The sequence below is a fragment of the Erithacus rubecula genome (assembly GCF_903797595.1).
Source record: "Erithacus rubecula genome assembly, chromosome: 8".
In the NCBI taxonomy this organism is placed as follows: Eukaryota; Metazoa; Chordata; class Aves; order Passeriformes; family Muscicapidae; genus Erithacus; species Erithacus rubecula.
In genome coordinates, this window is record NC_136659.1 from 1,236,969 (window position 1) to 1,252,524 (window position 15,556).

General features: G+C 49.2%; 1 protein-coding gene across 2 annotated transcripts in view; it reads left to right on the forward strand.

Moving 5' to 3' along the window:
- Positions 1-15,556, forward strand: part of COL6A2 (collagen type VI alpha 2 chain) — a 25,072-nt gene continuing 9,516 nt past the window's right edge. The window contains exons 1-24 of one of the 2 annotated variants that reach the window (XM_079310692.1): positions 1-203; positions 4,155-4,292; positions 4,976-5,574; positions 6,051-6,071; positions 6,640-6,705; positions 7,120-7,173; positions 7,255-7,299; positions 7,490-7,516; positions 7,816-7,842; positions 7,938-7,982; positions 9,974-10,027; positions 10,433-10,495; positions 10,795-10,857; positions 11,323-11,412; positions 12,159-12,221; positions 12,609-12,671; positions 12,786-12,848; positions 13,303-13,365; positions 13,785-13,835; positions 14,183-14,218; positions 14,679-14,741; positions 14,975-15,037; positions 15,217-15,252; positions 15,464-15,509. In XM_079310692.1, coding sequence (XP_079166818.1) covers positions 4,184-4,292; positions 4,976-5,574; positions 6,051-6,071; positions 6,640-6,705; positions 7,120-7,173; positions 7,255-7,299; positions 7,490-7,516; positions 7,816-7,842; positions 7,938-7,982; positions 9,974-10,027; positions 10,433-10,495; positions 10,795-10,857; positions 11,323-11,412; positions 12,159-12,221; positions 12,609-12,671; positions 12,786-12,848; positions 13,303-13,365; positions 13,785-13,835; positions 14,183-14,218; positions 14,679-14,741; positions 14,975-15,037; positions 15,217-15,252; positions 15,464-15,509 — 1,810 coding nt within the window. In that variant the 5' untranslated portion in view covers positions 1-203; positions 4,155-4,183. The remainder of the gene's footprint in view (positions 204-4,154; positions 4,293-4,975; positions 5,575-6,050; positions 6,072-6,639; positions 6,706-7,119; positions 7,174-7,254; positions 7,300-7,489; positions 7,517-7,815; positions 7,843-7,937; positions 7,983-9,973; positions 10,028-10,432; positions 10,496-10,794; positions 10,858-11,322; positions 11,413-12,158; positions 12,222-12,608; positions 12,672-12,785; positions 12,849-13,302; positions 13,366-13,784; positions 13,836-14,182; positions 14,219-14,678; positions 14,742-14,974; positions 15,038-15,216; positions 15,253-15,463; positions 15,510-15,556) is intronic. The other variant, XM_079310691.1, reaches the window with a different exon arrangement.

Consider the following 15,556-nt stretch of genomic DNA (forward strand, 5'->3'; position numbering starts at 1 on the left):
GGCCGGGGAATAGCGGGACTGGGCTGGAGACGCCTCCGCTGCTCCTCCCGCTCCCTCATCCCCCACATCCAGCACCCGAAGCCCGGAGCGACCCTCCAGCCGGGGATGCGGGAGCCTTTCTGACACTGGCCGCTCCACCGGGTCATTTTTCCTTACGCTGCAGAGGAATTTGAGGGAGAAGTTTTGATGACCTCATTTTCCAGGTAGGCAGACTTTTTCACTCCGGGTACAGGGGTTCTGTGGTTATTTACAGACAGAATAACAGAAATCCCTCTGAAATTTCAGCTGTTGCTTAGCGGCTTTCCAGCAAGATGTCTATTTCAAGTTTAGACAGTACCTGCCAAAAGAAAATATAATTTTTTTTTCCTTTACTGTCAGCTCTTGGCTAGTTTGCGCATTTTTCCAAGGTTTTGAGTTTTTTTCCAGGTGTAAGTAGCGTGAGCCACAAACTGCCAGGGCCACAAATCTAGCAAATCCCTCAGTGAAGGGGTTGGATTTGTTGAACCAAAGTCTTCTTCCCTGTGGGGTAACTGAGCTGAATTCAGCAGGTACAGTGAAGTGATACCCCCTTGATTTTTGGGATTTCAGAAGATACAATTTAGACTCACCTGTGGCTCTTGTCTCCTGCTTATGCTGAATTACATCGACACATGCTCCTCTATTTTGGGAGGTGGCAGCACATTTAGGAATGTCTGTGAATTCATTGCACTTGGTGTCAGGGGTTTGCTCCCCTCAGCCTTCCTGCAGCCCAGGCTTTCCCTGGCTGAAATCCCAGGATAATTACACTGGGAGACCTGGAGAAGATCTGGAGTCCCTGTAGCAAAACCTCTCCCTTGGGTGCTCTTCCCAGGGATTAAAATTACAAGGCATGTTTGGGTAGTAGCTGCACCCAGCACCAAAATTCCCTCCTCATGCAGAGTGCAAACCACAGGTTCACAAAGGGGAAGGAAGAGAAGGTGCATTTATAAGAGTTTTGTTCCAAATGGGACATATTTTTCTTTCTAGTTTAATTTATCAAACATTTGAGTGGAGAAAATGCTGCATGCACAAGCGAGTGTTACCACAGACACTGCCTGCTGGGCATGGCCATGGAAAATGCTGGGACTGAGCAGCAGAGGAGCTTCAAACTTTATCCTGTATTTTAGCACAGTCAGCATAACTTTCCTTTCTTGAGAGTAATGCAATTTATGTGGCTTTAAATTTATGTGGCTTTCGATATGTTCCTTGAAGGCAGTGTTAGCTTAGAGAGCAGAGCATCTTGATTTTTGTGAATTTGGGGACAGTTTGCTCCGTTACAATGGGTATTCTGGTGTTGGAGGAGACATGCACAGTGCACCATGGGAACTTCAGGAATATCAATGTGTGGGATAAGGCAGACCATGGCTCTGCCTGGCCAGGTCCATGAGGTGACATTTCTGCTGCATTGGGATCTGCTCTAAGGGATAATCAGATGCAAGAGTGCAAATAACCAGATATAATTTGCGCATTTGACCCACTGCAAGTAATTTGTTTGGCATAATATCACTTCTGGTTCAGTTGCTCATGCTGGGAAGAGAAGCAAGCAGACAACTTGGGTCTTCCTGCAAGGCTGCCCTTTTTGCAAGGCTCTATCTAGATAAATACATATATTTTTCAGTTATGTATGTAACAGCCAGTTACCTGAGATCTCCATGTGGGAGTAGTAAAGACCATGCGTTTTTCTGCACCTGGGGTAAGAGCATAGACCCTCATTCAGGGAGAATGGTGCAAAATAGTGCCCTCAAAAAATGCTCAGAGAACCCACTGCTTGAGATTCCCTATTGTTTTTCCCTTGTGTGCATCTCATGGGGAAAGAGGTGATGCACTCAAAAATGCAAATAGTGAGAGAAAACCTCATAGGAACAAAGGTCCTACTCTGGCAGAGAGAGAAAAGACAAGGAAGAACAGCATGGGCAGACCCAAGTGTTCAGGCATTATGACTCAGTTCTCATTTTGCTCTTTGAGTTCATTTTTTGGACTCTTTGTGTTCAAAAATTGCCTTCAACATGCAGAGAACAGTTATTCTGAAATACTGGTGAAATCTGAGGTCTCCGTCTTGGCATCTTGCGGAAGCAGGTGGGACTTTAAGTCAAATTTTAAATGTTAAGGGGTTTGCAACAGCATCAAAACAGCTGGTGGTGCTCTGAGGATGACAAAATGGGCAGCATCACCCACCCCAGCCTTGGAGGCCCCTGAGGTGGAGACTGGAGCTCCCAGCAGCCCCCCACCGTGTATCCAGGGGGGTTAATACCAGGTGGGATGCTGGGAGAGCAGGAGACTAGCATAGCTCAGGGTGCAGAGCGAGATAGAGGAGATGGTGCAAGAGGACCCCAGGGAAGTGAGTTGTGTCTTGTTTTTTCCGGAGTCGCTTTCCTGCCTCGTCATTCTGCCCATGGCGAGCCCAAGGATGTTGTGCTTCACTCACCCAGTCCAAGGCCCCAAGACCTGCTCGGCTCTACAGTGTCTTCCCACCCACATATACAGAGGAAAAGAAGGAGGGAGAGGGGGAGGTGGTTAAACTCAGAATGCAATGATGAGTCAGACACTTGGCCAAAGCCCTCCCAACCTCTCCAAAAGTTAATGTCTCCGTCATCCTCAGCTAAAGGCTGGGTCTAAAATGGTGCTGTCTGAAGGCTCAAAGCTGTTGTGTCCTACAAAAGATCAGGATCTCCTACAGCCCTATTTTATAAAGGGCAAACAAAACAAAGACTGCAATAGGCTTAGAGGGGTGAAATCTTGATCTTAACTAATACAGCTCTTTAGCCTGGAAGTATTTTATCCTTACAATACCAATTTTATTTTCTGCACAATGGAAGTTGAGCCACACTGACTTGTGCAGGGACTTCATAGAATCATGGAATGGTTTGGGTTGGAAGGGACCTGAAAGACCATCCCATTCAACTCCCTGCCATGGGCAGGGCCACCTTCCACTAGACCAGTTTCCCCAAGCCCGATCCAGCCTGGTCTTGGACACTTTAAGGCATCCAGGGGCAGCCACAGCTTCTCTGGGCACCCTGTGCCAGGGCCTTCCCACCCTCACAGGGAACAATTTCTTCCCAATATACCACATAATCCTGCCCTCTGGCAATGGGAAGCCATTCTCCCTTGTCCTGTCATCCAGACCCTGGTCAGAAGTCCATCTCCAGCTCTCTCATTGCCCCTTTTGGTACCAGCAGGTGCTGCAAAATCATCCCAGAGCCTTTTCTTTCCTAGACTGAACAATCCCAATTCTTTCATAAGCACAAGCCCTAGTGAGGAGAAAGGCTGTCACTGTTGTAGGGTCTCAACAGCACTAACACCAACCTTTCCAGCATAAACCAGCTTGCAGAAGCCTGTGGTGCATTGCAGCTGGCACAGGAAACTGGAACAGGGAACATCCCACCAGGCAATAGCTGGGGCACCACATGAGAGAGGTCTCAAGGGATGCCAGGCATGGCTGAGTTGCCTGTATTGTTCAGTAGTGCTGTTCCTCAGGCAGATGCAGCAGCAATTCAGCTGCATTGCTCACCTGCCCTTCCCCTGCACTGCCAGTGCCACCAAATGCATGCTCAAGGTCACTTCAAGCCTCGGACTCTTCCAAAAGTTATTTAAAAAAAAAATCAAGAAGGAAGCTCTCTATTTGGACTGGAATCAGGTCTTTTTTTTCATAACAGACATTCCACATGCGCCTTTTTGGTTACTGTTGAGATGGCCACTATGCAGACAAGTATCTCAGGGCCACCACAGGGCCATGTTGGTTTTTTCTGGGGTCCTCTAGACACAAATGTGAATATCTTCCCTTCCTCCGTATTCTGTGCTGTCGACAAAAGTCACTTAAATGTTGCCTGAGAATATCCTTTCAAATCCCATGTTCCTTTGAACACTTCCATACATTCCTAAGAACTTTTCTGACTAGATCTCTAAGTTTTCTGCTGCTTTAAGTTGTCATAAGCCTACATGAAATAAACTCCATCATGCAGCTGGGCCTTGGAGGCCTGGTGATGGGTTGAGCACTGAAGATGTGCGTTTCTTTTAGAGGTTTTTATTTGTCCTTTCACTCCGTAGGTTTGAGAGGAGCATTGGCTGGCTTTGTGTCATGCCAGCAGAGTGAGGAGATTGTGTAACATGTTTAAGGTGTGACTTGTGTTTTCCCACAGGCGTCTGAATATCCTGAGGGACCACTGAGATGTTCCCACAAGCCTTGTTTCCCACTCTCCTTTGTGTGGCTCTAGTTCCTCTCCATGCTGCTCAGCTTGATGTTGATGTTGGAGATGTCAGTCCTACCTCATGTGCAGGTATTAACCAAATAATTAGGGTCACCTTTGTGGGCAGCAATTTTAGCAAAAACAATGCTCAGTTGTAGGAACTGCTTGCCAGGAACACAGTGGGACATTTCACCTCCCCTAGCCCTTTGCACTCCGGCAGTAATAACCCATCTGTGGGAACACATTGTCCACCCGAACCCACCTTTCCAGGTTTGCTTTGGTGTGCAGAGAGTAGAGATGGAAGAGCTGGGGTCTGCCAGTGATGGTCTCTCCAGCATGTGCAGTAACAAACAGCAGTCAGTCTCCAGCACTCAGTTCTCTATTGGGTGCCAGAAAATTGTTCACTTTAAATCTGGTTATTTCCTCACTTTTCAGTTACAATGCAGAGGTGATTTAAGGGTCCAGGCTGACTCTTACCAAAACGAGAAAGATTTTCAAGACTGATTTAGTACTGAGCAGTGCTGGATTAATGGTTGGACTCAATGATCTTAGAGGTGTTTTCCAACCTTAATTATTCTGTGACTCTATAGTAGATCTTAGGAATTAGAAGTCCTGGTCACTGGGGAAACACCTGACCTAAACATAAGAGTCACTTCTAGAGCTAGGTGGGACTTGTGCTTTTCCCGGCATCGTTCCTGGTCTGGGTACCTGGGGGACCAGAAAGGGGGCACATGAAATGCTCTGAGATGGTCTGAATAAATGTCCCCATGCAGAAAAGAGGAACTGCCCCATCAATGTCTACTTCATCATTGACACCTCGGAGAGTGTGGCTCTGCAGACTGTGCCCATCCAGAGCCTCGTGGACCAAATAAAGCGCTTCATCCCCATGTTCATCGATAAACTGGAGAGTGAGCTTTACCAGAACCAAGTCTACATCACCTGGCAGTTTGGTGGGCTCCATTACTCAGATGTGATAGAAATTTACAGCCCTTTGACAAGCAGCAAAGACATTTACCTGCCCAGGCTGTCTGCCATCAAATACCTGGGCCGGGGCACCTTCACGGACTGTGCAATCTCCAACATGACCCAGCAGATCCAGACTCAGATGGCCAATGGCGTGAACTTCGCAGTGGTCATCACCGACGGCCACGTGACAGGCAGCCCCTGCGGGGGGATGAAGATGCAGGCTGAGAGGGCGCGAGACATGGGCATCAAGCTGTTTGCAGTGGCCCCCAGTGAGAAGGTGTATGAGCAGGGCCTGCGGGAGATCGCCAACCTGCCGCACGAGCTGTACCGCAACAACTATGCCATCACCCAGAGGGACACCCTGGAGATCGACATTAACACCATCGACAGGATCATCCAGGCCATGGTAGGTGCAGGGACGGGAACAGGGAGCACAAGAGGAGCAGCTCATGGAAAGGGGATGCTTTCTCTTCTATTGGGTCTTGGAAATAACCTCTAGTAGGGAAAGTGGAACCTTTTTCTGGTACTTGGCCAGGACCCCTTGGTTTGGGCCTCCATTTCCCAGCATGTCTGGGTAGGCTGCTGCCCTAATACTGGCTCTTGCTGAAGACCAGGCCATACCCCAGTCTGGTTCCCATCCAGGGATGTGTGGAAGCATGTGCCACACTGAGACATGCTCACCATAAGTGTGGTCTTTGAGACCCTAGCTGTGAGATGCTGTTAATCAAGGGGTCACCAGAGGGCATCTTTATAGCCAGGGCCCCTTTACCACCTCCTCTGCCTTTCCACCCCTCCACACACCCCTCCAAGGGTGAGCTGCTGTCTCCCCTGTGGGACTGAGTGTCTTAACTGATCTTCTTCTTCTTGTTGTCTCCTTTGCAGAAACACGAAGCCTATGGCGAGGTGAGTAAGCAGCATCTTTATGCCTTTGTCACATGACAGGGGTTTAAGTTGCCCCAGTTAGAGCTGACCAGCTCACACCCCAGAACAGCATGGACCTGTGTGGGATGGGTCTCTGCCCACCTGTGGATCAGGGGCTGCATTGCCTTACCCAGGAATGGCACACTGGACTCTCTCCCTGCCTCTTCCTCACTTGCATTGGGGGTACTGGCCTATGGAACAGACTCATTTCATTACTTCGGAGGCACATTCCATTAAGTGCTGCCCCTGCTGAAGCTCCTGCCCTGCTGGTACCACAGGGGCAGAGTTTGGTAAACAGATGGGAGTGCTCCAAAGAACATGCCAGTCCCATGATGACCCCAGATGAGCAAGCCCTCACCACCTCTGACACTTGGCAGTCTTGTTCTTTCAGTCTGGGCCCAGAGTCAAGCTATAATGAACATGCTCATGGCAACTTTCCACTCTTAATTGAGTGGATGGGGATGAGGTGTGTGGAGAGCCATGGGTGCAGAGCTGAGCTGAGTTTGGGATGAAAACTGTCAGTACCTCTGTTTAATTTCCTGTATTTCAGTGCTACAAGATGAGCTGTTTGGAGATTGCAGGTCCACCTGGTCCCAAGGGATACCGAGGGCAGAAGGTAAGTTGCTCAAAGCTGTGAGAAAGGTAATAATGCCCCTGCCCGCCACAACCACTGCAGGATGCCCTAGACCTCACCCTCACCTCACCTCAGCTGCCTTCTCAGGTAGCACTCAGGTTGGAAATAACCCCCAGCATCTGTCTTGGCCCTGAGAGACACAGCCAGCACTGGTATGCCCATGTCTGTGCCAAGGCTGATGCACTGCCAGCAGTGCAAAGGGACACCCGAGCTCCTGAGGACACTAGGACTCAGGCAGCAATTGTCGCTGAGTTTCCCACTCTCAGAACAGAGCTCCTACACGCAGGGGGTGTCTGACTCTCCCACTCCAGCTCAGTGTGCTCTGATCTCCCAGAAACTGCCATTTTCTCAGTCAGCACGAAGCCTGGACTTATGTTGGGTTTTTCCTTTCCTTAGGGTGCAAAGGGGAACATGGGTGAGCCAGGTTCGCCTGGGCTGAAGGGACGACAGGTAAGTTGTGGAAAATCCTCCTTTCAGTTTGCTACATTTCTGATGTCCTCAAGCTAATTCTCTGCTCCTTCCTCCCTGAAGGGCGACCCAGGTATTGAAGGTCCAATCGGATACCCTGGTCCCAAGGTGAGACTCTCACAGCCGATGGCTGAGATCCTTGCATTCCCTGATTTTTGGTAAAGCAAGGGGAGTTTTGCTTCTCCCTTTCACCTGCCCATTTCCCACCTCAGACCCTGCGCTCATCTCCTGCTGATTGCCCAGGCACTAACACAGCGATTTTCCTGATTTTTTTTTTTTTTTTTCCCCCTTTGTCCAGGGCGTCCCAGGGCTGAAAGGAGAGAAGGTGAGAAAGAAGAAGGCTGTCTGGGCACTTATCAGGGCCACCCACCTTTCTGATGCATAGAGGATTCTGATGCATAGAGGATTAGTCGTGCTGGGAAAGGAGTACAGCCCTATTAACATGCAATTGTAGCCCTTAGGAGGCATTTCCAAGAGGACTGCAGGGCGTGTCTCCTCCTTCAGGCTTTGATCATGGTCTAGTGAAGCTGGAATGGGTTTAGGATGTAAACGGAAGGCGAGAGGGAGGTAGTGGTAGGGGAGGATGCAGACAGTGTTTGACTTCCTGTCCTCTTCTTCTCCCAGGGAGAAATAGGATCTGACGGACGGAGGGTAAGAAAGAATGTTTTCTAACTTGCACGTTGGTACAGCTCCCAAACCCTTGGACTGTGTGTTAATTGGTTTTTTTTTTCCTGCATTGATCCAAGGGTGCCCCTGGCTTGGCAGGAAGGAACGGCACAGATGGACAGAAGGTAACTGGGAGCACCAGGAGCATGCTGCGATGCCATTGCTGCTCTTCCGTTTCTTTACTCTCTCTCAAGCCCACAGGCTGTTTAGTTTCTACTATCCCACATGCTGGCTTTCTGTTCCAGCTGAGGTTCCTGTGAACTTATTGCTACATTATTCTGTATGTTCTGTAGAAATGTGTGAAATAATTCAGGTCGCAGAAGTGAATATCAGAATATGCTGAGTTGGAAGGGACCTACAAAGATCAAGTCCAACTCACACAAGATGTCCCAACAATCCACCCTGTGCCTTACAGCATTGTCCAAACTCTCCTTGAGCTGTGGCAGGACTGGGCCTGTGATCACTTCCTGGGGGAGCCTGTCCACAGCCCCTGGGGGATAAAAGTTTTCCTAATATCCAGTCTAAATTTCCCACACAACTCCATGTGATTAAGTACCATCCCTCTGTCGGCAAGCTCTCTGCAGGACCTGGATGTGTGACTTGGTCTGTGCTCCTGCTGGGAAGGTGATAAGGCCAGATAATCTGGATGTAAATATCTTACCCTGAGTGTAAGTGAGCCCTACACATGGACACAGAAAGCTTCACAGAAATTTGGGTTTCAGGGCAGTTGTTCACTTCATCTCTAAACCACAGCTTGTACTTAGTATTAAAGCCCTAAAGCCAAGTTCAAAAGCCTCACAACAAAGTCCCTGGCTTTGTCCACTGGCCAGCACACCCTGGCTTTGCAGAGTTTCCTATAGCCAATCTAGTGTATCTGTAGGTAATAACAGTTCTTCCCACTCCTGAAGTGCTGCTGGAGGTCTAAAACAACCTTCAGTCCCTCCCACTCTCTAAAACACTAAAGCCCTTCAGTTCCCCCCAGCCTCCATCACAGAGCTGGCTCAGCACTGGTGACAGAGTTGTTTTGAGACACAGAGCAAGGCAGTCCCTTCTCTCATGGTGTCTGTCAGGCAGAGCGGTTGCTGCATGTCTGAGCTCCTCTGACAGGAGAGACATGAGAGAAGACAACCCTGGACATGAGTGACCACCAAATCCAGCCTCAATGACATTCCCATGTCATACTTGAAGGACAAGTATGTGCCAATAAAGGCAGAAGCTTCTCTTTGAAATGGAGAATGTAAACACCTTCCCTCCATATTATAATTTTGAAATTAAGGGGCTCTCAGGCAAAGATATGGGAATTAGGAATAACAGTTCTTTACTAGAAAAATTTAAAAAATTAAAAAAAGAAATACATTATTACAAAGAACAATCCCAAAAACACTGACAGAGTCAGAATGCAACCTGATACCTTTTCAGTCTGGGTGTTGGTAGCTGTCCCATTAAATGGTGGCTACAGTCCTCCTGCATTGGCAGATATGGTTCAGTTGGAGCAGTGCTCCTGTAGAAGGTGTAGTTTTCCTCTGAAGGTCCAGAGATGATGTGGAAAGGTCCAGTATTCCTCTGGAATCCAGTGGAAAGATGGATAATCTTGCTGTTCAAAATCTCAGTTTTTATCTAGTAGGAAAGGCCTGGCTGCTCCCCCTGACTGGAGCATCTCCCAGTGGGATGATGTAATTTTATCAGTCATACAGTGGCACTGAATGGGCCAGCAGCAGATGATATCTTCCTGGAGGGAGGATGGGTTGTAGAAAAGATAAAGATGATTGCCTTACCTTATCTTAAAGATGGCCCATTAGCCACAGGGATAAGGAAATCACTACTCCACCCAGCTGCAACAAATGGTGATAGAATACACATTCCTGGCCACATCAACCCAACACACCATATCTCAGGGTACACTCATGGATGAGCCTGTCTGATTTCCTTCAGTTTGCTTTCTTCTTCTCCACTTTTCTCCCTGTTTAAGAAATACACTTGCTATTTATTCTCTAGCTGGTGACAGATAAAGTCAGCAGATGATGTTAACAGTATTAACTGTCAGCAAGAAAAGCAGTGTTTTCCCATCAGCCACCAAAACTTCTCAGTCCTTTCCTTTTGAATGTAATCTCTCCAGGGCAGGCTGGGAAGAATTGGACCACCAGGATGCAAGGGTGACCCTGGTGACAAGGTAGGAACACTTCTCTCTTTCATCATCACATTAGCTGTGTAACTTCTGAGTGAGGTATGTAGAAAGATGGCCAAGGAGAGGCTACTGGCGCATTTTCCTACTAGGTGTATAATCCGATCCCAGACCTGGGATCCCTGGAATGGGGAGCACAGTTTGATTTTTCTGTGCCTCCTTTCCATGGACAAGCAAGCTGGTAGCCCTTAGTGTCCCTCCCCTCCACACAGAGAGGAGGAATTGCCCCTTTCATCAACATTAGCAAGAAGTGAAAAATACTTTAGCCTCTAGAGCAACTTCATAAGCACTGGATTAGAAATATTATTTGATTAGAAAGTTTTATATTATTTATTCTGCATGGAAGGTATTCCCATTGTGAAGTGTGTGGTTCCTTGTCATTTCCCTCCCCAGGGCCCTGATGGTTACCCAGGAGATGCAGGAGACCAAGGAGAAAGAGGAGATGCAGGCATAAAGGTACTAGTGCTCTAGTCAGACAGCAGGGTGTGGGCAGAGGCAGCCATATTTATATATATATAAAAATACCTAAATATAAATATCTAAATATATATATATATCTAAATATATATATATATATATATATATATATATATGTATGTATCTTAATACTTCGCTGCTTATGGAGCCCATAGGCTTTGGGGTCTGGATCCCAAAGGCACAGGACCTGAGGGAAGGGCCTTCCTTGCTCCTTTGGTACTTGTAGTGCAATGTGCTGGTGAGTCAGGCAATGACCATGGGCTCTCTGGCTGTTTCAGGGGGATCCTGGCCATCCTGGTCGCAGTGGACCCCTGGGGCCCCCAGGAGAAAAAGGAAGTCCGGTAGGTTCATGCAGTGTTCAAGTTGTTCAAAAGTCTCTAGTGTTTTACTGTGGCCTACCAATAAAATTGCAGAATAGTTTGGGCTGCAAGGGACCTTAAAACTCATACAGCTGGCATGGACAAGGATACCTTCCACTATCCCAGTTGCTCCAAGCCCTGTGCAGCCTGGCCTGGAACACTTCCAGGGATGGGTCAGCCACAGCTTCTCTGGCACTGGGCTGGATTGGACAGATGCTGTAAGCAACAATTGACAAACCTTTTGTCAGGTGATGGAGGAAAGATGACATGGGAGCCCCTGCTCATGGGAGTGCCATGTGGGCATGTCGAGTGTGTGGAAGCAGAACCTGGGTGCTCATACACACTTCTGCTTGAGGGGGACCACTCAACACAGGATAAAATTTTGAGGAGGGGAGGAGGTGTGCACACCTTGACCTCTCTTCCAACAAACTGTATTTCTTATCCAAGGGACTTCCAGGCAACCCTGGAGCTCAAGGACCTGATGGAACCAAGGGAAGGAAAGGTGAAGTGGGACCTCCTGGACCCAAAGGAGAGGCTGTAAGTGGTGGAACAGATCCTTCGACATTGGGCACACCACAGTAACCTGAGGCAGTTTTATCGATGAGTGCTGAGAAACTCTCCTGTTCTGCTTTGTGCATCCCAAAAGATGTGCAGATGCTGATGTCTTCCAAAATCCTAAACCTGACGTTAACTGTTCACCTTAGAGAAGCATCCTGTGTTCCCATATAACCGACCACAGAGGCCTGGCCTCTGTGGATGCCCAGGTACACTTTGGTGTACTCTGACAACTTCCCCAAACCTCTGGCTCCTTGCAGGAGCTGGCAAAGAGTCAGGATCTGGCAGCCATTGTGGCAGAGCTCTGTGAAAAGGGCAGTGTCACATATCTGTGGTGCCATACACCTCAAATTTTGGGAGAGTGAGTTGGAGATGATGGTCCCTGGCACAGCTCCACCAGCACCAAATGGCCAGAACTCAACCACCTTGTATCCTTGTGCAAGATCTAGTGGGGAAAGCAACACTGGATGAGCTGGAAGAAAATCATAGCCTGTAACCCTGAGGGAATGAACCAGGTGTGTTTGTGGCCACTGGTGAAAAAACAGTCAGGCTGTGTCTTCCCAAAAGGAAGCATGGGCATCCCGGCTCCTCTGCTGCTGGGAACACACTTGCTTAGTGGGTAGGTGTATAACTCTTGGCTCAGAGGGAGGAAGCATGGCAGCCAGGGGTCACTGCCTGGGTGACATCCATCCTCTCACCCCTTTCATGTGACTTTTGTGTCTGCCAAGGGGCGACGTGGAGATCCAGGGACGAAAGGCAGCAAAGGCACTCCTGGAGGCCTGGGAGAAAGGGTGAGTAAAGCAACTGCCCAGATTATTGCAAATAATCTGAGGCCCAAATAGACAGGACTGGGTGGTGTGTAATGTGCTACGGCCCAGCCATGCATTGTCCATGCAGTGTCCATACAGCACCAGAGCTGGGAATGCAGATCCCACTGTGCTCTGTTCCCACTGTGCCGCTGGCACTAGGTACAGCCTCCTCCTCCTCCAGAGTTTGGTCCAGAGAGGGGGCAAAGGGCAGCAAATCTTGAGTTTGAAAGACACATTCAGAGGGCACGCTACTCTGACACTGTTTCAAACCAAGAATCATCAGGTTTGAGAAGGTTGTCATGGAGCACTGCCATGCACACAGACAGCATTGGAGGCATGCTGACCAGGAATATCTTTCCCTTCTCACAGGGAGATCCTGGTCCAGAGGGTACTCGTGGTCTGCCTGGTGAGGTTGGAAACAAAGGAGCCAGGGTAAGCATGGAGCAAGGCTTGGTGACAGCCAAGAGGAAGGGGGAGCACTCGCCCCATCCAGGGCAGCTTGCCTGGATTTCCTCCTCATGCACTGTGTCTTTCTTTGCTGTGCAGGGCGAACAAGGACTGCCAGGACCCCGAGGCCCTTCAGGTGCTGTGGGAGAGCCAGGCAGGATAGTAAGTCACACTGGGGCATGTGTATGACCATGCCCTCCTTCTGTGGTGAGAGCTTGCCCTGCTGACACAAGCTGCCTGCACTGTCCCTCCCAAGGAGAACATGCATGACCTTCTCTCAGGGAGACTGAAAATTGGGTCTTCCCATGACAACGTGGAAAGGATCTCTGGAGTGGGGGGTCCCTGGGGAGAGGGAAGATGAGACTCCACAAGCATATTTATGCTGGGTTTGTACTTAGTCTATCACACAACTGTTGCAGTAGTGCTGTGACATCCAGGTGGCTCTATGGACATGTGACTACTGAAACAGTCACTGCCACAGTAAACCCATCAGGAAGGGAGATGGTCCTGCAGCACTGTCTCGAGAGCTGGTTTCCAGCACGGCCCCCTGTGTGCCAGTGGACAGCAGGGAACATCCTTACTCACTCTCTGCCTTCTCCCCAAATCTGTCCTGTAGGGATCACGTGGGGACCCTGGTGACTTGGGTCCAAGAGGTGATGCTGGACCACCAGGACCAAAGGTAAAGTTTATGAATAAGCCTCTACATTTGAAAAGGGAAGTTTGTGTTCCTATTTACTTATTTATTTATTTAAAAAATAAAAAATTATGTGGTTTTCACAGCAGAAAACTGTGTGCCTCAGAAGCAGAATCAGACCTGAGCCTCTCTATGGGGCAGAAATTTAGGTCTTGTTCTGGCCAAGGCAGCTCTGATTACACTCCTCACCCTGAGGCAAAACTCAGGGGCATCCCTGGCACATGACATTCCCAAGACCCTGCAAATTCTTGCTCTGCAAAGCTTATCCCAGGGCCAGCTGCAGAAGCCTTGGCTTCTGGTGGTATCTCACCCCCAGAGAAGATGCAAATCGCTGTAACTTTCACAGATGAGAAGGTCAGAAGGGTCAGGTTTGGTATCTCATGGGTTTTTTTCTTCTACCAAAGGGTGACAGAGGCAGGCCTGGCTTTAGCTACCCTGGACCCAGAGGACCTCAGGTACGTATTCCCCATCCTGCACTTGAGGTATTTGAGTGAATGTTTGCTATTGGATCTGAGCAGACTGAGAAAACAGGGAAGAAGGAAGAAAAATGCTCAGGGTCACAGATGTGTGGAGCCTGTGAAAGAAAAAGGGGACTGAACACACCCCAGGACTGAACCTGGCCACAGTCCATCAGGTGCTGGGGACCCAAGCTCCAGTCATGGTGATAGTCCCTCAAGCATCTGCCTGAAACTACAGCTACTCTTCAGCTTTATTCCTCTCACTGCAATCTTTGGGTGTATGGGTGCACAGTGTGGGGCCAGTCCTGGATAGCTGCTGACCTCTCCCTTCTCTCCTTTTGCAGGGTGACAAGGGTGAGAAAGGGCAGCCAGGACCCAAGGTGAGTGTGCTTGTCTCCATCACCTGTTTTTTTGTACTGACTGGAATGCCAAGGAGTTTTCTCCCAACCCTCTGGGTTAATGGCTGAGAAGCCAGCCCTGCCAGCAGCTGCATTCTGCTAGCAGGATGTTCCCTGCGGCTGGAGCCTGATTATATCTCCCAAGCCCATCCGTTTTGAAATCATATGAAAAATACGTTGCAGAACTTTTTTGTTGGGGTTTTTTTGTTTGTTTTTTTTTCTTTTTGTTTGTTTTGGGGTTTTTTTTTGTTGCTGTGTTTTTTTGGGTTTTTTGGTTCTTTTGTTAATGCCTGTATAAACACTGTTTGCTGTGCTCTGAGCTGCTGGTTTAGAGGATGCTCTCCCAAGCCAGGCAGGCATGTGTTTGTGATGCAGCAGAGCCTCTGCCTGAGCACATCCAGATGTGTTCCATGCCGGATCTGTTTCTCCTTCCATCGAGCAGGGAGGACGAGGTGAGCTTGGACCAAAAGGAGTACAAGGGACCAAAGGAGAGAAGGGGGAGCCGGTAAGCAGACTTCATGTACTGCCCCAGGGTCAGTGTCCCCTCCCACACCCCTGCCACGTGTGCTGGGGATGACACTGCCACTCTCTGCCTGGTCCCTGTCCCCAAGCTCAGCTGTGGCAGGCTGGTGACTGTGCTGAGCAGGGCTGGGGCTGACCAAGAGGTTCAGGAACACCAGGGGCTGCATTACCAACATTGCCCAGGAAATATTTGACTCTTCTTTACTTCTTCCCCAGGGCGATCCTGGCCCAGGAGGAGAGCCTGGACAACGTGGTCCACCTGGTGAAGCAGGCCCTGAGGTACAGTCCCATGGCATTCTGTCTGAGTAGATGCTGTTGGAGAGGACACAGCTGCCAGATGTGTCCACTAGCTCACTGTGGGCCTTCCCCTTCTGCAAAAAGCCACATTTTTGCATCTAGTTCCCAGAAAAAGAACCCTTGGGAAAACTGTACCTGAAATCCCCGTGCTTTTCTTACAGGGGACCCCTGGCCCACCAGGAGATCCTGGTCTGACTGTAAGTAACCCCTGCTACTCTTCCTCCTGGGGCAATCATGGTTTTTCTGTGCACAGCCCAAGAACGAAACAGGACATCAGGTCCTGATGCTGCCTGGTAGAGGTGGCCTATGGCTATCCCATGGGATCCAGAGAAAGAGGGGAGAGGGCTGACTGGGTGGAAAGGGAGAGGAAGCCTTAGAAACATTCACCCTGCACCCCTTTCCTGGCAGGACTGCGATGTGATGACCTACGTGCGAGAGACATGTGGATGCTGTGGTGAGCTGACATCACCTCTTCCCTGGAAAGGGGAACAACCACTTGAG